The sequence below is a fragment of the Capricornis sumatraensis genome, chromosome 5, assembly GCF_032405125.1.
Source record: "Capricornis sumatraensis isolate serow.1 chromosome 5, serow.2, whole genome shotgun sequence".
Taxonomy (NCBI): Eukaryota; Metazoa; Chordata; class Mammalia; order Artiodactyla; family Bovidae; genus Capricornis; species Capricornis sumatraensis.
The window spans coordinates 118,987,701-119,010,412 of NC_091073.1; the positions used below are offsets into that span (position 1 = coordinate 118,987,701).

At 46.0% G+C, this 22,712-nt stretch overlaps 1 protein-coding gene across 1 annotated transcript in view; it reads left to right on the top strand.

Moving 5' to 3' along the window:
• Positions 1-22,712, top strand: part of GALNTL5 (polypeptide N-acetylgalactosaminyltransferase like 5) — a 51,217-nt gene that overhangs the window by 22,324 nt on the left and 6,181 nt on the right. Inside the window, exons 5-6 of the mRNA XM_068972880.1 lie at positions 10,980-11,229; positions 13,598-13,715. Of these exons, the coding sequence (XP_068828981.1) occupies positions 10,980-11,229; positions 13,598-13,715 (368 nt within the window). The remainder of the gene's footprint in view (positions 1-10,979; positions 11,230-13,597; positions 13,716-22,712) is intronic.

Here is a 22,712-nt window from a genome sequence, read left to right on the forward strand (position 1 = left end):
ACCGCACACTGGAGGAGTCCTGAGTGGGGCCCTGTGGCCGGTCGGGTTCACCTGGTTCCCGGGGGCCCACACAGTGTGTGCAGTGATTGGCTGGGAGCCCCCGGGAGGGCGTAGCCTTGGCGTGAACACTCCAGAAGATCCCAAAGCTGGGGGAACTCCTGGGGCAGCTTCTCGTGAAGGGAGGTCTCAGCCGCCGGGAGCACAGGGGTCCCATCTGGCCTCCGGCGTCCCTTGGGACAGCAGCCCAGTCCTCTGCCAAGGGCAGTTCCTGAGCTGTGAGACACAAGACACCAGCAAGGGAATGAGTCCCGAGGGGAATCCTGATGATCGAGCTTCCTGGAAGCCCGGGTAATCAGAGGGTTGCTCCCAGAAAATTAACCCAGGACCAAAGGTGCAGGGTGATGTTTAAGGATCCCGCCATGTGGCAATCTGAGGAAATGTCTTGGTTCCTTAGCAAGGCTATTTCCTTATTGAGTAGAAGGCCAACTAAAAGCAAAATCTGAGTCTTTATTTTTTTTCTCTATTTTGGCCTGATCAATTGAGACATTCTCTTACTTAACTACATTGCTCAGTCCTGTCCAACTCTATGGATTGCAGCCCGCCAGGCTCCTCTCTCCATGGGATTCTCCAGGCAAGAAAAGTGGAGTGGTTGCCATTTCCTTCTCCAGGGGATCTTCCTGACTGAGGGATCAACCCAGGTCTCCTGCATTACAGGCGGATTCTTTACTGTCTGAGCCACCAGGGAAGCCATCTACTAGATAATACATACTAACTGTCCAAAATTCAATACAAACCACTAAAACTGAATGGCATGTGTCTTTTCAGAACATTGATTTTACGCATGAATATGCATATGTGTGTACATATGTGTGTGTATATATACACACATGTACACAGAGACACACACATGGATTTAAGGATTTTTAAATAAATGGAATTGTACTGTCTCTATTCTGAGACTTACTCTTTCCACTTCAGTTTAATGTTCTGTAACTTTTCCCGTGACAATGCCTGACAGTTACCTCAGTTTTTGTTTGCAGCCTTGTATAGTATTCCATATGGATTCCATAATGGATTGCCGTAATTTGTTTAGCCATTTGTCATTTCCTGATTTTTACTTTTTACAATTACTGAAAAAAAAAAAAGCTGCATTGGCAATTTTTGTACTTACATCTTTGTGGAAATGAATGCTTGTACCTATGGGATAATTTCTTAAAAGTGGACTTGCTGGGCAAAAGGGAATTCTTATTTCAAATTTTGGTGGATGCTGCCAAATTGTCCTAAAACAGATGGCACCAATTAACAGCTCCGTCACAGGGTGTAAGAGGGCCCTCTCCCTGGAGCCTTGCTGACGCTGGTTGTTTATTACCAGTCGTTTTCTGCTGCACTTAGTCCTTAGACTCTCTGTGATCCCACGGACCATAACTCACCAGGCCCCTCTGTCCATGGGGATTCTCCAGGCAAGAATACTGGAGTGGGTTGCCCTCCTCCGGAGAAGCTTCCCGACCCATGGATCGAACCCAGGTCTCCCTCATTGCAGGTGGATTCTTTACCATTTGAGCCACGAGGGAGCCCCAGTCATTCTAGTCTTTGACAAAATTTTGGTCAAAAAGCTGTATCCTTTATTTTCTTGGCATTTTCTTGACTGCTAGCAACATGGAGTATTTTTTCATATTTTTGTAGATTGTTTATAGATTTTTCTGTGAATTTGGTCTGTTCATATCCTATGTCAGTTTTTTGATTGGGTTGTTTGTCCTTTTGTTATTGATTCGAAGGTGCCTGTATAATACGAATCCTGCGTTAGATACACTGAGAACATCATTCCCCAGTCTGTGGTTGGCCTTCCCATTTTTGTTGATGGTGTCTTGCGTTGAACAGAAGTGTTAGTCGCTCAGTCGTGTCTGACTCTTTGCGACCCCATGGACTGTAGCCCGCCAAGCCCGCCAGGCTCCTCCATCCATAGAATTTTCCAGGCAAGAATACTGGAGTGGGTTGCCATTTCCTTCTCCAGGGGATCTTCCCTACCCAGGGATTGAACCCAGGTCCCCTGCATTGTAGGAAGACTTTCTACCATCTGAGCTACCAGGGAAGGTGAACAGAAGTTCACCCAAAAATCCACTTCCTCTTGCTGGGCACAGAGCCACGCAGGACTTTACTGCCTTCCTTTCAGAAGGAATGGCCCGTGACTATGTTTCAGCCACATTTCCTGACCAAGGCTTGCAGGAAGTTGGTTTATCCCCCTCCACACTGTAGTTCCCTTCTGGCTGACGAGGGTAGAGCTAAATGAGTAGAAAGAAATTTTGACCGCACAGGAGCTGTTGTACATTTTGGAGGTTTATTGTAAGGGCCGATAGCTTTGGGACTTCCCTCGTGGCCCACTGGTTAAGACTCTGAGCTCACTGAGAGCATGGGTTCCATCCCTGGTGGGGGAACTAAGATCCTACGCACCACATGGCACCACCTAAAAGGAAAAGTAGAAAAGGAGGGAGAAGTGAAATTCATTTAAAAAGTCATGGCCACTAGCTTTAACTTAATAATGAAATAACCAGATTCATCAATATTTTTCTTTATGATTTTTGTGTCTTGTTTGAGAAGTTCTTACTCTAAGATCCTGATGATATTCTACATTTTTAAAAGATGCTTTTTGCATTGCAGTTTTTCAGTTTCATTCATTTGTTTTTGGCTGCACGGGTCTCTGTTGTCGCTGGGCTCTCACTAGCCGTGGTGAGCGGGGGCACTCTTTCGTAGCTGTTGGCAGGCTTCTTGTTGCAGTGGCTTCTCCTGTTGCAGAGCATGGTCTCTCGGCCCGTGGGCTTCACTAGCTGCGGCCACAGGCTTGCTTGCTCTGTGGCAGGTGCAGTCCTCCCAGACCAGGGGTTGAACCCGTGTCCCCTGCATTGGCAGGCGGACTCTCAACCCCTGGACCACCAGGGAAGCCCTGCCCTCGTCACTCACCTCCCCCTCGCTCTCCCCTGGTGTTACTGACCTTCTTGCTGCTCCTCAAACATACCAGCTGTTCTATCTCAGAGCCTTTCTTTGCATGTGATTTTCCCACCTGGAATGTTCCTTCTCCAGCCCCCTGAGTGACCTGTTACTTCACTTTGTCCAGGTCTCTGGTTCAGTGGCACATTATCAGAGAGGCCGGTCAAAATCACCCTGTACAAAACAGCGCGGCCCTGTTCTCTAGCATCCTGCCTCTGATGGAGTTTTCTTGGTAATGTTCGTGGCTGCCTGTCCACTCGCCCTTGTGGGTGATGCTGCCTATGTAATGACCGAAGTTGCCCTCAAACTGAGACAGCTGTGATGAGCCTGTGGTGTGTCCTTGGCAGGAGGGAAAATGACCACTGCTGGGTGGGTTTAACTCTATCAGGAAGAATTAGAAGGCTAGAGTTTTGCAAAGTGGAGAAAAATTGAGAAAGAGAAGCTCTAATTAGATGGCCTGAATTGAAAGGAAAGGGGACTTTTTTGCGTGGGAGCAGAAATGTTATGGTTTGGAAGCAGCCATAAGCATCTAGGAAACGTTGGAGTTGTCCTGAACCCAAGGATTCTTGTGGTTAGGGAGGAAAAGGAGGGACTTTGTAAGAGAAACAGCATCTTCTCGGGAGAGTCAGGGTTACATCAGGCAAGGAGGTCTGCAGGAGAATTTAGTGTAGGGAAATTTAATTTTTTTTAAAGGATTTTAGTTTTTAAAAGCGTTTTCTTTCTTTTTGGCTGTGCTGGGTTCTCATTGCTGTGCATGGGTTTTTCTCTAGTTGCGGCGAGCAGGGGCTATTCTCTAGTTATGAGGGGTGGGCTTCTCATTTCGGTGGCTTCTCTTCTCGTGGGGCACAGGCTCTGGGGTGTCGGGACATGCAGGCTCAGTAGTAGCAGCTCAGGGGCTTAGTTGTCTTGCTGAATCTCACAGTGCACACTGTCCACTGAAGCCAGGGTAGGCAAGGTGCGAGCAAGGAAGCTGGAAGAAAACTCAAGGAGCTGTAGCAACTGCAGACACATTTATTCTCTCCCGACTGGCACAGCAGCTCCAGCAGCAGACACGCTGTGTTCTCTCATGGTTGACCCAGTGGTCACAGCCGTAACACAGCCTCAGAGGCCTTTCAGGAGGAGGTTACAGAGCAGAAATGGCCCGTGGCCGAGCAGGTACATCATGACGCACACACACGGTGCTACAAGTGATCTCAGCTGTTACAAAAGCACGCATTGACAGGATGTGGGGTGAGAGCCAGAGGCGTGGGGCAAGAGAGCTTGACCACCTCCATCTTTCCCTAAAGCTGCCCAGTGACATGTGGAATCTTCCCGGACCAGGGATGAACCCATGTCCCCTGCACTGAGAGGCAGGTTCTTTCCTGGACCACTAAGGAAGTCCAGAAATTTACTTTAAATAAGGGAACTGTGGAGAGAGTAAAAGAGTAGTCCACAGCAGAGCAGGAAGTTTGGGGGAATAAATACAAGGCGATCAGGGGGTGAGAATGGAGCATCTTCCACTGAACTGGCCTGGATGGTGAGCAGGTGGCCAAGAGGGCAGTGATGAGGTGTAGATTTCAACTGCCATCCTAAAGGTAACAGGTCAGCAAAATCAAACACGCCATTGAGAACTTGTGGTGCTCTGTGACCGTCACACAGAACGAGAGACGGTTTATTGTCTCATATGGGAGACAGAGTAATGCCCTTCCCTTTGAGGTCATCCTAATTCCCAGAACCTGTTAATATGTTTACTTATGTGGCGCAGAGGGCAGTGTCTGACTCTCTGCCACAAACATCCGAGGGAGGTGATGGCTGACAGAACAGAAGGCACTGGGTTTTGAAGCAGAGCCTTCATTTCCAGTTTGGTATGTGCCAATTACCGGTTACGGGATCTTGGGCAAGTCACTTCTCAGAACTTCAGCTTCCTAATCCATGATATGAGAACAAAAATATATCACTAATGTGGTTGTTGCAATGATGGAATGAAGTCAGTATGAGCACTCTTTTTTAAGCATTAAGCATTAAACAAGTGTTTATTAGCAGGTGATCCCGTGTGTGCACGCAAAGTTGCTTTAGTCACGTCCCACTCTCTGTGACCCCATGGACTGTAGCCCACCAGGCTCCCCTCTCCGTGAGATTCTCCAGGCAAGAATACTGGGGTGGGCTGCCACGCCTTCCGCCAGGGAATCTTCCCCACCCAGGGATCGACCCTTCATTTCCTACATCTCCTGCACTGGCAGGCGGGTTCTTTGCCACTTAGCACCACCTGGGAAGCCCAGACAGTGAGTAGAACAAATAAATAAGAAATTAAAACATAGATATTTAATTATATGCTTCAAAATGATAAAATCTGTAAAATAAAAGTAGGAGAAATACAGGGAGAACTAATGAAAATACAGACCATTCATGGTGGGAAGTCTCTCAGATTTTAGAACTCACCACCCTTATCTTCTGGTTAAAGAAACTAATCTCCCCAATAGACCAGAGACCTGTTCCAGGTCACACAATTCAGGAAGCAAACCCCCAAATTCTGATTTCCACGGCAGTGAATAGTATTACCACATTGCTGGTCATGGAAATAGCAAATGAACAAAAATGAGAAATTCAAGTAGCAGAGTCACTTGAATTTTTTTCACAAAATCCAGATGTTTAACAGATTTATGGTGTGAATGAAGTAGAAACGCTTGGATATTTTATAAAAGTTGATCATACACTTAAGCATATAGAGATTCTCTGTAAACTCCCCCATAAGTAGATTTTGCATGCCACATTATCAAACATCAATCCCAAAACAAAAAAATTAAGAGAGATAGCAATAACATAATTCAATATATTATTGTATAATATTTTTATTGTTAATAAAAATTAAAATATTTAATACCTTAAAAATAATTGCTTTAGAGACCAAATTGAGAATGTTTAAAATAGATATAATGGGCTATGATTAAACAGTGAAGGACAGGGAAGCCTGGCATGCTGCCGTCCACAGGGTCACAAAGAGTCTGTCATGACTTAGCAAATGAACAACAACAAGCTAATGTTTAAATGTAAAAATGTTGACACTAAAGAAAAGCATAAAATAAAGTGAAGCAAGGGAAGAAAGAGACTGAAAATACTGAGAGAGACTGATACAGCATTTGTTTGTTTTTTAAATAGGAAAACAAAGCTTGCAAAACACAATCCCTAGATAAGTTGTGTAAATAGGATATGCTGGGAAAGACTGAGGGTATGAGGAGAAGGGGGCAACAGAGGATGAGATGGTTGGATGGCATCATCAACTCAATGGACATGAATTGAGCAAACTCAGGGAGTCGGTGAAGGACAGGCAAGCCTGGTGTGCTGCAGTCCACAGGGTCGCAAAGAGACACGGCTGAGCAGCTGGACGACAGCAACAAAGGTTGCTACGGGAAAGCAGGAAGCAAGCCTCCACTCAGGGAAGATGAATATTTCTCCTGACTTTTAACCTCAGCGAGCAATTCAGTTTTGAACATTCCCCAGATATATCTTTTAAGGAGGAAGGATGGGAGAGATCCTTTACCAGGTCCATTGAACTAGTGTCCTGCAGTGTTTGGCTTTTTAATCTGTTTATTATTTTGGCTGTGCTGGGTCTTTGTTGCTGCCCGCGGGCTTGTCTCTAGCTGTGGTCAGCGGGGGCTACACTCTAGTTGCCGCGTGCGGGCTTCTCACCGCTGTGGCTTCTCTCGTTGCGAGCACAGGCTCCGGGCGTGGAGGCTTCAGAAGTTGCAGACGTGAGTGCAGTAGTCTTCGACTTCAGTATTTTCAACCTGAGGGCTCTAGAGCACAGGCTCAATAGTTATGGCTCCCGGGCTTAGTTGCCCCGCGCCACGCGGGGTCTTCCCAGACCAGAGATTGAACCCGTGTCTCCTACATTGGATTCTTTACCGCTGAGCCACTGGGGGAGTTCTGGCCCTTCAGTGATTTTAGAATCTAAGAAGTTAGCTTAATCTGGGCATATAGCATTTAGCAGAGTCACTATGTTGTACAACCACCACCTCCTCTAGTTCAAAAATATTTTCATCACCCCAAGACCCACAAATCGGGAAATTTTCTAATTTCCACTTCTCCCAGCCCCTGGCAACCACCAGTCTTCATCTGTCTCTGGATTTACTTATTCTGGATACTTCATAGCAACGAAGTCAGACCTTTTATGGCTGGCTCTTTCACCAGCATAATGCTTTTGAGATTCGTGGACATGTACCAGTACTTCATCTTTACGGCTGGATGATATCCCATGGGGTGTGTACATGCAGTTTGTTTCTCCACTCATCTGTTGGTGGACACTTGGGCTATTTCCATCTTTGGGATAATATAAGGAGTACTGCTATAGATATGCATATACACGGGTATGTTTGAATTCTTTTAAATTTTTTAATTGTTGTTGTTCTCAAAGCATGTGGGATCTTAGTTCCTCAACCAAGGGTCAAACCTGTGCCCCTTGCATTGGAAGCGTGGAGTCTTAACCACTGGGCTGCCGGGGAAGTCCCCTGAATTCTTTTTAAAACGTGCCAATGAGTGGAATTTCTGGGTCACGTGGTAATTCTGTTTAACTTTTTGAGGAGCTGCTATTTTGCACAGTGGGTGGACCATTTTGGGCTTCCCAGGGAGTATTAGTAGTGAAGAACCCACCTGCCAATACAGGAGACATGAGAGGTGTAGGTTTGTCCCTGCGTCAGGAAGATCCCCTGGAGGAGGGCATGGCAACTCACTCCAGTATTCTTGCCTGGAGAATCCCATGGACAGAGGAGCCTGGTGGGCTACGGCCCGTAGGGTCGCAGAGAGTCGGACACGACTGAACTGACTTCCCACGCCACACAGCAACGTATGAGAGTTCCGATTTTCCCACACCCTCCCAACAGTTCCTATTTTCTCTCTTTTGTTTTAACTCTGGTAGATGTGAAGTGGTGTGCAGTGGTACCTCACTGTTCTAACTTGCGTTTCCTTAAAGATGAATGGCGTCGCGCATCTTTTCATGTGCTCGTTGGCTATTTGCATATCTTCTTTGGAGAACCAGATGGTATTTTTCACCTATCAAATTGGCTGGTGTGATTTTTTAAATGTTTGTGTGATGTAATGTCATAGAAGCTATTTTAATGAAAAATGCAAAGTGTTGACTGAAAAAAAGCTATGTATGTTTAAAAACGGGGTTCTTTTTAGCTCAGTTTTGATCGAGGCATGAACATAACAGATATTATATTCCAGAGTGAGTTGTCTGATACAGCGTGCTCAGTGGCCCAGTCGTGTCTGACTCTTTCTGACCCCATGGACTGTACCCACCAGGTTCCTCTGTCCATGTGGATTCTCCAGGCAAGAATACTGGAGTGGATTGCCATGTCCTCTTCCAGGTCTGACACAGTACCATAAAGAAATTTTGAAATAGATATCTGAGAAGCAGTAAGGAATGTGAAGTCAAGTGGGCCTTCGGAAGCATCACTACCAACAAAGCTAGTGGAGGTGATGGAATTCCAGTTGAGCTCTTTCAAATCCTGAAAGATGATGCTGTGAAAGTGCCGCACTCAATATGCCAGCAAATGTGGAAAACTCAGCAGTGGCCACAGGACTGGAAAAGGTCAGTTTTCATTCCAATCCCAAAGAAAGGCAATGCCAAAGGATGCTCAGGCTACCGCACAATTGCACTCATCTCACATGCTAGTAAAGTAATACTTAAGTAATACTTAAAATTCTCCAAGCCAGGCTTCAGCAATACGTGAACTGTGAACTTCCAGATGTTCAAGCTGGTTTTAGAAAAGGCAGAGGAACCAGAGATCAAATTGCCAACATCCACAGGATCATGGAAAAAGCAAGAGAGTTCCAGAAAAACATCTGTTTCTGCTTTACTGACTATGCCAAAGCCTTTGACTGTGTGGATCACAATAAACTGTGGAAAATTCTTCAAGAGATGGGAATACCAGACCTCCTAACCTGCCTCTTGAGAAATCTGTATGCAGGTCAGGAAGCAACAGTTAGAACTGGACATGAAACAACAGACTGGTTCCAAATAGGAAAAGGAGTACGTCAAGGCTGTATATTGTCACCCTGCTTATTTAACTTCTATGCAGAGTACATCATGAGAAACCCTGGGCTGGAAGAAGCACAAGGTGGAATCAAGATTGCCGGGAGAAATATCAATAACCTCAGATATGCAGATGACACCACCCTTATGGCAGAAAGTGAAGAGGAACTAAAGAGCCTCTTGATGAAAGTGAAAGAGGAGAGCGAAAAAGTTGGCTTAAAGCTCAACATTCAGAAAACAAAGATCATGGCATCTGGTCCCATCACTTCATGGGAAATAGATGGGGAAACAGTAGAAACGGTGTTAGACTATTTTTTGGGACTCCAAAATCACTGCAGATGGTGACTGCAACCATGAAATTAAAAGACGCTTACTCCTTGGAAGGAAAGTTATGACCAACCTAGATAGCATATTCAAAAGCAGAGACATTACTTTGCCAACAAAGTTCCATCTAGTCAAGGCTATGGTTTTTGCAGTAGTCATGTATGGATGTGAGAGTTGGACTGTGAATAAAGCTTAGCACTGAAGAATTGATGCTTTTGAACTGTGGTGTTGGAGAAGACTCTTGAGAGTCCCTTGGACTGCAAGGAGATCCAACCAGTCCATTCTAAAGGAGATCAGTCCTGGGATTTCTTTGGAAGGAATGATGCTAAAGCTGAAGCTCCAGTACTTTGGCCACCTCATGTGAAGAGTTGACTCATTGGAAAAGACTCTGATGCTGGGAGGGATTGGGGGCAGGAGGAGAAGGGGACGACAGAGGATGAGATGGATGGATGGCATCACCGACTCGATAGACGTGAGTCTGAGTGAACTCCGGGTGTTGGTGATGGACAGGGAGGCCTGGCGTGCTGCAATTCATGGGGTCGCAAAGAGTCGGAGCGACTGAACTGAACTGAACTGAGCTGAAGAGAACTCAGCTACCTTCAGTCACATTGTCAGAATTAGGATTTTTGAATAAAGCTGCTTGCTAAAGCCTGGTGAGAGGAACTTGATATGAATTATTTCCTGTGTTGGGGGGCTCAGCGCATCCTCAGACATCCGTATGGCAAAACCAGAAACATCCTGGGGGGAAAAGAACTGATCTTGGCTTCTCACGAGGGAATCAAAAGGGCGGAAGAAGGGCTGCGGAACCAAGGACATCTGCGTCTGTGTTAGTCTCTCCTCTGATGGCAGCGTTCGCACAGGCAGTGTGTTTGGGTGAAAGAGCAAACAGACCAGGGGTTCCCAACCCCTGGGCCGTGGACAGGTAGTGGTCCATGGCCTGTCAGGAACGGGGCTGCTGGGCAGGGGGTGGGCGAGTGAGCGGAGCTTCGCCTGCATTCACAGCTGCACCCCATCGCTGGGCCTCTCCCCCTGTCAGATCAGTGGCCGCGTTAGATTCTCACGGAAGCATGAACGGTTGCCTGTGCATGCGAGGGATCCAGGCTGTATGTTCCTTATGAGAGTCGTCCTGAAACCATCCTCACCCCACCCTTGGTCTATGGGAACCTTGTCTTCCCCAAATCCACGAAACTGATCCCTGGTGCCAAAAGAGGTTAGGGATTGTAGCATTAACCCGCAGTCACCAGCTCCTTCTGAATATCTATGGCACACACTGTCCTGCATTTTTGATACAGTATCAAATATACATTTCTTGCCTCCTCCCAGGGACACTGAAAGCACCTTAATAGTCAAACTTCTCTGGTGGCTCAGACGGTAAAGTGTCTGCCTACAATGCGGGGGACCCGGGTTCAATCCCTGGGTTGGGAAGATCCCCTGGAGAGGGAAATGGCAACCCACTCCAGTATTCTTGCCTGGGAAATCCCACGGACAGAGGAACCTGGTGGGCTACAGTCTATGGGGTCGCAAAGAGTCAGACACGACTGAGCAAGTTCACTTTTATTTTCATAATAAATGTTGGATAAATACTTGCTGCACTGAACCTTGATTCATGTTGTCGGGTGTTTCCGACACAGGGGCTAACACTCGCCTGTTTTTGCCTCCCCAGGGGACGTTCTAGTGTTTCTGGATAGCCACTGTGAAGTGAATAAAGTCTGGCTGGAACCCTTGCTGAATGCCATTGCCAAGGACCCCAAAATGGTGGTGTGTCCTCTGATAGATGTCATTGATTACATGACCCTGGAATACCAGCCTTCTCCTATTGTGAGGGGAGCTTTCAACTGGCGTCTGGAATTTAAATGGGATCATGTTCTCTCTTATGAGATAGAGGGACCGGAAGGACCCACTACACCTATCCGGTGAGAATTCTTCTGGTAATGGAAAAATAGCATAGAGGTACTGGGAGGAGGGGGAAGCCTGCAGAGATTATTACTGTGATTTCTCAAGCTTAGTGAAGAGAAACATTTCATTGTTTATCTTGTTTCTAAAAGTCTGTAATAATAGAATGTGGTAGGTTTTGTTTCTTTCATTGAAAGGAGGTGATGGAATTCCAGTTGAGCTATTGCAAATCCTAAAAAATGATGCTGTGAAAGTGCTGCACTCGATATGTCAGCAAATTTGGGAAACTCAGCAGTGGCCACAGGACTGGAAAAGGTCGGTTTTCATTCCAATCCCAAAGAAAGGCAATGCCAAAGGATGCTCAGGCTACCGCACAATTGCACTCATCTCACATGCTAGTAAAGTAATGCTCAAAATTCTCCAAGCCAGGCTTGAGCAATATGTGAACCGTGAACTTCCAGATGTTCAAGCTGGTTTTAGAAAAGGCCAGAGGAACCAGAGATCAAATTGCCAACATCCACTGGATCATTGAAAAAGCAAGAGAGTTCCAGAAAAACATCTGTTTCTGCTTTACTGACTATGCCAAAGCCTTTGGCTGTGTGGATCACTATAAACTCTGGAAAATTCTGAAAGAGATGGAAATATCAGAGCACCCGACCTGCCTCTTAAGAAACCTGTATGGAGGTCAGGAAGCAACAGTTGGAACTGGACATGGAACAACAGACTGGTTACAAGTAGGAAAAGGAGTACATCAAGGCTGTATATTGTCACCCTGCTTATTTAACTTCTGTGCAGAGTACATCATGAGAAACGCTGGGCTGGAAGAAGCACAAGGTGGAATCAAGATTGCTGGGAGAAATATCAATAACCTCAGATATGCAGATGACACCACCCTTATGGCAGAAAGTGAAGAGGAACTAAAAAGCCTCTTGATGAAAGTGAAAGAGGAGAGTGAAAAAGTTGGCTTAAACCTCAACATTCAGAAAACGAAGATCATGGCATCTGGTCCCATCACTTCATGGGAAATAGATGGGGAAACAGTGGAAACAGTGGCTGACTTTATTTTTCTGGGCTCCAAAATCACTGTGGTTGGTTATTGCAGCCATGAAATTAAAAGACACTTACTCCTTGGAAGGAAAGTTATGACCAACCTAGACAGCATATTAAAAAGCAGAAACATTACTTTGCCAACAAAGGTCCATCTAGTCAAGGCTATGGTTTTTCCAGTAGTCATGAATGGATGTGAGAGTTGGACTATAAAGAAAGCTGAGCACCGAAGAATTGATGCTTTTGAACTGTGGTGTTGGAGAAGACTCTTGAGAGTTCCTTGGACTGCAAGGAGATGCAACCAGTCCATCCTAAAGGAGATCAGTCCTGGGTGTTCATTGGAGGGACTGATGTTGAAGCTGAAACTCCAATACTTTGGCCACCTCATGCGGAGAGCTGACTCATTTGAAAAGACCCTGATGCTGGGAAAGATTGAGGGCAGGAGGAGAAGGGGAGGACAGAGGATGAGATGGTTGGATGGCATCACAGACTCACTGGACATGGGTTTGGGTGGACTCCGGGAGTTGGTGATGGACACGGAGGCCTGGCGTGCTGCGGTTCATGAGGTCACAAAGAGTCGGACACGACAGTGACTGACCTGAACTGAACTGAGCGTCTCATGCCAGTGCAGAATACCACATACACCTGGGTTTCAGCTGTCCAGCTTTAAAATGTAGACATGATTCTCAGGAATGAGTTGCATGTTGATCGACGATCAGAATACTAGCACTGTGGATAGCCCAGAAAAAGTCAATGTCTGCCAAATTCATAGATAAAATATTTATCCCAGGGCTTCTGTCTATAGTTTTATAGTTTGAGAAGAAGGTCATTTTCCTTGGATATTAGTCTTGGAAAATATATTTTTAAATGTGAGAATAACCTCACTGTTAGGGCTTCTAGTTGCATTTATGAGGCTGTTTCTCAAGAGACTTTCTCCAGGTCACTTCCCACATTTTCTAATCACTTTGACTGCAGGCTCACTTCTCCTTTAATGTTACCCTCTTTGTTTCACAAACTATATGAGTCAATTTTCTAACACCATAACCTGGCAAGTCCTTCATCTTTGCCTCTATTTTAATTTAGCTAGAGTTGTGTGATCTTCTACGAGTTACGTAACCTCTCTGAACCTTATTTCTTTCTCTGTAAGTCTGGGGAATAAACGTCACGTGCTGTCATGAGAATTAAATGAGTACATACTTCAATGTATCGGAAGAAAATTTTGAAGCTAACATGGGTTTTTTCTAGTTTTTAACTGTTATCACTATATTCAATATAACTTTGGCGAAAATCCATAATGCCTGCACATAGGGAATTAATCTAATATCTGTGTGTCCTTTGTAGGTCACCTGCAATGGCTGGAGGAATTTTTGCTATTAGTAGGAATTATTTTAATGAAATTGGACAGTATGACAAGGGCATGAATCTGTGGGGAGGAGAAAACTTGGAACTTTCACTAAGGGTAATTCCAACCTTATGTTTTCAATAGTTACCTTTATACATAGAAAGTAAAATCTAACTTTAAGTCACATAATATGCTGTGGCAGCTATGCTGTTTCCCTACATGAGCATCAGGTGCTATATCAAGTCATTGATTTATGGGATTCCTTACAGAAACGGGCTTCCCTAGTGGCTCAGCTGGTAAAGGGTCCGCCTGCAATGCAGGAGACCTGGGTTCGATCGCTGAGTTGGGAAGATCCCCTGGAGAAGGGAACAGCTACCGACTCGAGTATTCTGGCCTGGAGAATCTCATGGATTATATACAATCCCATGGATTGTATGTAGTCCATGAGGTCGAAAAGAGTCAGATACGACTGAGCAACTTTCACTTACAGAAATGGAAAGCCTTTCATAAAACATCAGGTTTTCTTACCTATGTTTTTGTCTAACGTCAGATATGTTAAATTAATATGATATTTTTCATCTGTTTGTGGAATCTCTTGGTAGTTGTAGCATGGTAGAAAAAATACGGGATTAGGAGGGAAAGGACTTGTCACTAAATATATAGGCTGAGTTAGGCCTCTGTTTTCTATCTGTAAAATAAGAGGACTTGATAGAAGATGTCTAAATTGTCTCCTGACTCTTAAATCTTGAGATACCTGCTACAGCATGGATGAAACTTGAAGACATTTTGCTAAGTGGAAGAAGCCAGATGCACATGGGGTGAGTGAGTGAAAGTTGCTCAGTCGTGTCCAACTCTTTGTGACCCCAGGGGCTATACAGTCCATCAAATTCTCTAGGTCCATGGAGTCAGTAACCTTTCCCTTTTCCAGGGGGTCTTCCCAATCCAGGGATCGAACCCAGGTCTCCTGCATTGTAGGTGGATTCTTTACCAGCTGAGTTCTCAGGGAAGCCCCAGATACAAATGACCATGTATTTATGAGTCCATTCAGATGAAATGCCCAGACTAAGCGCATCCACAGGAACAGAACGTGAATCAGCGGTTGCCAGGGGTGGGGGGAGGAGGGTGACTGCTGATGGGGACCAGGTTTCTGTTTGGGGTGGTGAAATGTCCCGGAACTCGATGGTGGCGAGGATTATGCAACCTTGTGAAAATACTGAAGATCACTGAGTTATATATTTTAGAAGGGTGAATTTCTGGTGGCGTACAAATTATACCAATAGAAATAATAGATTTAACTTAAAAAAAATTCTATGATACGAGAACACCAGACATCAGGGTGAGTCCCAACCCTATCGCTCACTTGCTGTAAGACGCTTGGCAGGTGATTCACTTTTCTAGTTCTAAGTTTTCTCATCTGTTAAATTGTTATCTAGTTGCTAAGCCACATCCAACTCTTTGCAATCCCATGGACTGTAGCCCACAAGGCTCCTCTGTCCATGGAATTTCCCAGGCAAGAATGGGTTACCATTTTCTTCTCCAGGGGATCTTCCCAACCCAGGAACTGAACCTGTGTCTCCTGCATCGGCAGACAGATTCTAGACCACTGAGCCACCAGGGAAGCCCACACCTGTTAAATAGGAATAAATAAAAATTCTATTCTCAGAACTGTACAACAATTTAATGTGGGAATTCCCTGGTGGTCCTGCGGTTAGGACTCTGTGCTTTCACTGATAAAGGACTGGGTTCAATCCCTAGTCAGGGAACTAAGATCCCGCAAGGTGCATGGCATGACCAAAAAAAAAAAAAAAAAACAAAACAAAAAACGATTTAATGAAATAATTGGGGTGGAGAATAAGGTACAAAGTAGATAAGCCTGGAGAGTCTGAAGAGGATACTAAGGTATGGTATGACAATTCAAACGTTTATCATATGTTTCTTATAGGTCATTTTTTTGCATTTGACTGAATTCTAATAGATTTTTACAGTGATTACTTTGTGCATAAAAATGTGGGCTGTCAGCTCATCATCATTGCCCTTCACGTTTTTTTCCTCACTTTTCTCTGCTTTGCGTCTTTTCTAACAGAGACAGTCAGATGTAGAGAAAACTGCTTCCTTTATGAGAAAATTCCTATCCTCTCTGAGCTTTAGCTTCCCTAGAAGTGTGTGTGTGTTAGTCACTCAGTCGTGTCCAATTCTTACGACCCCGTGGACTGTAGCCCGCCAGGCTCCTCTGTCCATGGGATTCTCCAGGCAAGAATACTGGAGCGGGCTCCCATTTCCTTCTCCAGGGGATCTCCCTAACACAAGGATCAAACCAAGGCTCCTGCATCTTTTGCACCACAGGCGAATTCTTTACCTGCTGAGCCACTGGGGGAAAGCCTTAAGATAGTGATAGGAGCTGATACATAAGTGACAGCCCTGTTGCTCTTACTTTGATTTTGTCAACCACCCTTTATATTCTCTGAGATCACCTGCAGAGATGGTACTTTGAATTGTGTTTCTCTCAGCATGTACTTAGATGTTATCAGATCTGCTTTTTGTGTTTTTCCAATTTTTTTTCTGCTTTAGATTTTTATCTCCCTCTTCTTTTTGGGCTGGCTACGTTCTATATTTTTTAAAATTAAAGCCCAGACATCTTTTCTAATGCTTCGGATACCTTATTTTGACTATAGGGATATTTAGAGCAATGTATTCTGGTTCCAAATAGGAAAAGGAGTACGTCAAGGCTGTATATTGTCACCCTGCTTATTTAACTTCTATGCAGAGTACATCATGAGAAACGCTGGACTGGAAGAAGCACAAGCTGGAATCAAGATTGCCGGGAGAAATATCAATCACCTCAGATATGCAGATGACACCACCCTTATGGCAGAAAGTGAAGAGGAACTAAAGAGCCTCTTGAAAGTGAAAGAGGAGAGTGAAAAAGTTGGCTTAAAGCTCAACATTCAGAAAATGAAGATCATGGCATCTGGTCCCATCACTTCATGGGAAATAGATGGGGAAACAGTGGAAACAGTGTCAGACTTTATTTTGGGGGGCTCCAAAATCACTGCAGATGGTGACTGCAGCCATGAAATTAAGACACTTCCTCCTTAGAAGAAAAGTTATGACCAACCTAGATAGCATATTCAAAAGCAGAGACATTACTTTGCCAACAAAGGTCCGTCTAGTCAAGGCTGTGGTTTTTCCAGTGGTCATGTATGGATGTGAGAGTTGGACTGTGAAGAAAGCTGAGTGCCGAAGAATTGATGCTTTTGAACTGTGGTGTTGGAGAAGACGCTTGAGAGTTCCTTGGACTGCAAGGAGATCCAACCAGTCCATTCTGAAGGAGATCAGTCCTGGGTGTTCTTTGGAAGGAATGATGCTAAAGCTGAAGCTCCAGTACTTTGGCTACCTCATGCGAAGAGTTGACTCACTGGAAAAGACTCTGATGCTGGGAGGGATTGGGGGCAGGAGGAGAAGGGAATGACAGAGGATGAGATGGCTGGATGGCATCATGGACTCGATAGACGTGAGTCTGAGTGAACTCCGGGAGTTGGTGACGGACAGGGAGGCCTGGCGTGCTGCGATTCCTGGGGTCGCAAAGAGTCGGACACGACTGAGGGACTGAACTGAACTGATTCTTCCTCTAAGCCCCTATTTAGCAGTATCTTATAAGTTTATTTTCATTGCTTTTGTTCCTACTCATTTGTTCCACTCTCATCCAGGCATTATCTTTGTGACCCTCAATGCCTTTGGTACTTTTTATTGCTTGGTTGATTATTACTCATTTTATTACCGAGGGCTTTGAGAATAAAGCATATGAAAAATCTCCCCTTTTCAGGACCTAGTAACTTAATAAGCACATCCTTGTGTCTCAGAACTGAATCGATTTTGTGAATGATGCATCTTTGGAAACAGTATATTCCTTGCCTTGGTTTTACCTTCCCTCCAGACAGCAAATAACGGTTAACTTATTACTCAAGTTCACTCATAATTTTTGCTTCAATATTGTCAGCAACTTCATTCCTAATGGCGCTTTCATCTGTTTCAAGGATGCTTGGGTCTCACTTTTCATAAACAAACATGTAAATTAATAAATAGCTAGGCACTCTCTTGACACTGGTGGCCCCCTCTGCCCAAGTAACCTGATTTTTCCTGAGGAAGGATTAGCTACAGCTGCTTCCACTTCATTTCTCACTCATTGCAGTGAATCACTGTCTGGAGGCCCTCAGCATCGTCTCTCTGGTGTCATTTCTGGCACTGTTACCAGTTCCCTATTGGTGTCCCCAGTGGACGGCTTCTGGTCTTCCCTGTGCTTGAGGTTACTGTAGTATTGATGCGTATGTGTGTGCACAGTCGTGTCTGACCCTTTGTGACTCCATGGACCATCGCCCACCAGCCTCCGCTTGTCCGTGGAATTTTTCAGGCAAGTATACTGGAGTGGGTTACCATTTTCCTCCTCCAGGAGATCTTCCTGACCCAGCAATTGAACCTGCATTTCTTGTGTCTCCTGCACTGGCATGTGTGCTAAGTCAACTTCAGTTGTGTCCGACTCTTTGTGACCCCATGGACTGTAGCCCGCCAGGCTCTTCTTGTCCATGGGATTCTCCAGGCAAGAATACTGGAGTGGGGTGCCATGGCCTCCTCCAAAGGATCCTCCAACCCAGGGATCAAACCTGCGTCTCTTATGTCTCCGGCATTGGCAGGCAGGCTCTTTGCCACCAGCGCCACCTGGGAAGCCCCTGCAATGGCAGACAGATTACCTCTAGTGACCAGTCTTTCCCAGAAGTGTTCTTGGAGTTTTAGAGCAAAATCCAACAAAAAGGCATTGAGCTGTGTTCAACACAAAATCCCCTTGCGTTGCTCAGCTGTGCCCAATCTCCTTTGCAGGAATTTATCCTTCTGTGTATCTCTCAAACATGGTTGTTCCCAAGACACTTCTTGACGACACTCGCTCCTCACCCCACATGCTTTTCAGGGCTCAGGGCTGGTATGGAGCCATTTTTCGCACCTGTGAAGCCGTGCCTGTTGTTAACCTAGCGCAATGTTTCCTTGTCTGCTAGGAAAGAGCTCTCCGCTGAGCCAGCCAAATGCCCTGAGCCAGCCACCTGCAGCCACCACGCCAGCCTTCTCTGCCTCTCACCCCTCCCCCCCATGACCCAGAAACAAGAGGGACCCAAAGGGGTCAAAAGGCAAGCCAGGGCCCCCAGGATCTACAGCAGTCTCTTCTCCTTGGCCAGTGTTTGTGCCATCCCCTGGTTGATCCTCTTCCTAGTGAGCCTGCATCGGCTTCCGTGGCTGTAACTGACACCGGTGTGGTGCTAAAACCCACATCCCATTTTAGCTTCGGACTAAACGAAAGACAGTCGTCTCAGTTTTGGACTCTCTTGAGAGCTCAAGTGAAGTTCGAGGTTCAACACACCCATCATCTAAGGAGTAGCTCTTGCATCAGGCTGTGCCACGTGCTGGGTATCCAGAAGACGCAATCCCCTTTCATTCACTCACTCACTCACTCACTCAACAATATTTACTGAGAAACTGTTATGTGCCAAGCACTGTACTGGGTGCTAAAGTACAGCAGCCCTTAATGTGGAAGTGGTTTCGAACGGTATAAAGCTTCCATTCTCTTTGGGGTAGAGTGAGATGATTAGTTATTTAGTTGTATTTCTGATCACTGCAATGAAGGAGAAATACAGAGTACTGTGAGGTCATATAGAAGGGGAACCTGGCCTTGTCTTGGGGGAGGGAAGTGTCTTCAGTTGCTTCCCTGCAGAAGTGGCATGTAAGGTGAGATGTGAAAATACAAATGCATTTGGTTTTCCAGTTGTTACCATGTGTGACATGTACCACTCTGAAATATTACAGATATTAGCTCACTTCATCCTGACAATAAATCTGGGAGGTAGGTACCCGCATCGTCTCCTGTTTAGAGTGGAGAAACCGAGGCACAGAGAGGTAGTATAACTTGGCAGATTCACAGAACTCACAAGCAGTGTGCTCCAAACCTATCCCTTCCTGGCTTGTATGATCTATTCAGCTTCAGGTCTTAAGGCTCCCCGCACCGGCCCCCCAGCTCCGGTTTACCCAGTTTCTAAGTCACTTCTCACTAATGAATGAATGTGAAGTCGCTCAGTCATGTCCGACTCTTTGCCACCCCATGTACTGTAGCCTCCCAGGCTCCTCCGTATGTGGGATTTTCCAGGCAAGAGTACTGGGGTGGATTGCCATTTCCTTCGCCAGGGGATCTTCCCAACCCAGGGATTGAACACGGGTCTCCCGCATTGCAGACAGATGCTTTACCAGCCTTATTGAGCCCAGGCTTCTCAATAAGGCTGGCCATATATTGGATGCCTCCGATGCCCTGAACTTTCTTTAGTCGCCCCGAGCTCGGTGTTACCATTGCTTGTGGGAAGTGATGATTTGCTGGTGCCCTCAGAGCTACAGCTTCAATTCCAACCTCGGAATAAGTCTCAGAATCAGGCTCCAAGTCGGCACCTGTGGTTCCCTGAGAGAGCAGGCAGCCTGCGCCCTGCACTCTGGGGCAGGCTGGCTCCCCTGCCCCAGGGCTCCATCCCACTGTACCCCAAAGGGTCAGGACACTGCTTGGGCCCAAGGCCCTGCTCTACACCTGGAGAACCACCTGCCTCACCTCCAGACTGGGCCCTTAGACCGGGACACCAGCTCAGGTTCAGCCCACGGTTGCTGCAGCCCGCGGAGGTTGTAGTTTGAGAGCAAACCACAAGCATTGGGTTTGTGCTAGAGAAGGGCTGAAGCAGGTTCTCCAGGGTCTACACCCTGAGGATCAGGCAAGCTGCTCAGCTCCCAGACCCCTGCTAAGATCAGTTACTGCTCAGAATTGCCACCCTGTAGGGGTTTCCCCATGTCCCTCTCTGCTCGCTTCACCTGCTCCATAACCTTATCCAGGTCATGTTTGCATGACTAATAGATGCAAGTGATACCAATTCTTGCCCCTTCCCGGTTCCTTCTCCTGAGTCATAAGCTTCTGTGACCAGTTGCCTACACGTTACCATCATAAGAATGTCCCATAGGTATGCTGACCAGCTAGGTGGGTGCTGAGAGAAAGGGGTGTCAAGGACAGCCCAGTTACCAGTCAGCTAATGCCATGATGATGCTTGTTATAGACCAGCTCAAAACCAGGCAATTCAGAACAAGAAGCATCTACTTTCTTCTTTCAGATGTCTGTGGGTCGGCCAGCATGGCTCTGCCTGGGCATTTACACTGGTGGGGCTGGTCTCTGAGTCTGCTCAGCTTTGCTGGTCATTCTACTAGCAACCCTGGGCATGTTCTTATGTTGACAGTAGGAAGGCGAAAGTCAGGGCAACCCACACAGCCTGTCTAAAGTCTCCAGAGGCACTGTGTCTGCTCACGTTCCATGGGCCAAAGCATGCCAAATGGACAGGCCCAAGGTCAGTGTCAGAGCAATGTACTCTGCTCCTTGGTGAGGGGTGGAGAGTGAGACAGTGTTTGCAGAACAGTATTTTCATCAATCACACCAAGTTTCTGGAATGAGCACAGCTAAGGGGATAAGAGGTCCCATTTACTTCCTTAGTGTATCAGTTAGTTTTTGCTGTGTAACAAACTGTCCCCAAAATACAGTGGCTTGAAACAATAATCAACTGTTACTCCTCAAAAGTTGTTGTGTTGCTAAAGTGGTTCTTTCGGTCACAGCCAAGAGGGTTGATTTTACTGGTACTGCTTACACATCTGTGTTCATCTGGAGGGTCAGCTGGTGCTGGCTAGCATGGGATGGCCTCATCTACATGTCTGGACATTGGCCAGTGTCCAGTGTTGGGGCAGTGGAGATGACCAGACTGTTTGTCTCTTGTGGTTAGGCAGGCTAGTGAGGTTCATTCACTGTGAAGTGGTCACCAGGTTCCCAAGGGCAGCAGATCCCAAAGTGGTGCACACACTTTTCAAGCATCACCTTTGTTAATGGCCTCTTGGCCAAAGCAAGTCACAAGGCCAAGACCAGTTTCAAGAGATGGAGAAATAAAACTCATTTCCTGATGAATGGAGTACAGAGTTACACAGCAGTTAGATGTGCAGGTAGGAATGAAAAGCATGTGTGGCCATGCTTGCGATCTACCACACTTCACTACAGCAGAGACACTCTCATTTTACAAAACACAAATGCTACGCGCTTTACCAGCGTCAGATTATCTGATGTTCGTAACAATCCCATGAGGCAGGTACTTTTTTTTTTTTTTTTTACTTATCTGGCTGTGTTGGATCTTAGTTGCTGCACGCAGGGCCTTTGCTGCTTTCCGTGGGATCTCTCCTTTCAGTGCACAATCTTTCTAGGGGCATAGGCTCTCTAGTTTTGCCACACAAGCTCTTTAGCTGTGGCAGGCGGGCTCTGAAGTGCGCAGGCTCAGTAGTAAGACCAGTACTGTTGTTATCCTTGCTTTACAGATGAGGAAACTGAGACACAAATGGATTGAGTAACTCCGGTGACTTGCCCCAGATCACACGGCTCATGGGGGATTTGAACCACATGGAGTGGCCTCAGAGTTTGGACTCTGAAGTATTAAACTATACTAACTCTTTTTTTATGGTCTTTTTTTTATTATTAATCTATCTGTTTGGCTGCACCAGGTCTTAATTGCAGCACGTGGGATCTTTAGTTGTGGCTTGTGAACTCTGAGTTGTGGCATGTGGGGTCTAGTTCCTGGACCAGGGACCGAACTCAGATGCCCTGCTTTGGGAGCGTGGAGTCTTAGCCTCTGGACCACCAGAGAAGTCCCACTATACTCACTCTTGATGGGACATTCTCCCTCCTCACCATCCTCTTCCTCCTCCAATAATAATGGTAATACTGGGAGCTGGAGAGACTACTTCCAGGAGTATATCCGAGAAAGAAAGCTGACCGTCTCCTACATGGACAATGAGCAGCACAAAAGGCATGTCCAGATGGATCGTGTCCCTTTGAGAATGAATCGAGAGGAAGGGAGCAACTGCATGGGTCCCATGAAAATGGGGCTAAATTGCGATTGCATCCTCAATTTGATTTTTTGAGAAAGTCTTTTAATATACGTTTTACTTTCACTCCCCCTTGATCACTTTGGTTACTTGACTTTTGTTTTCTATTCTCTGCTCACAGCCAGATTTCTT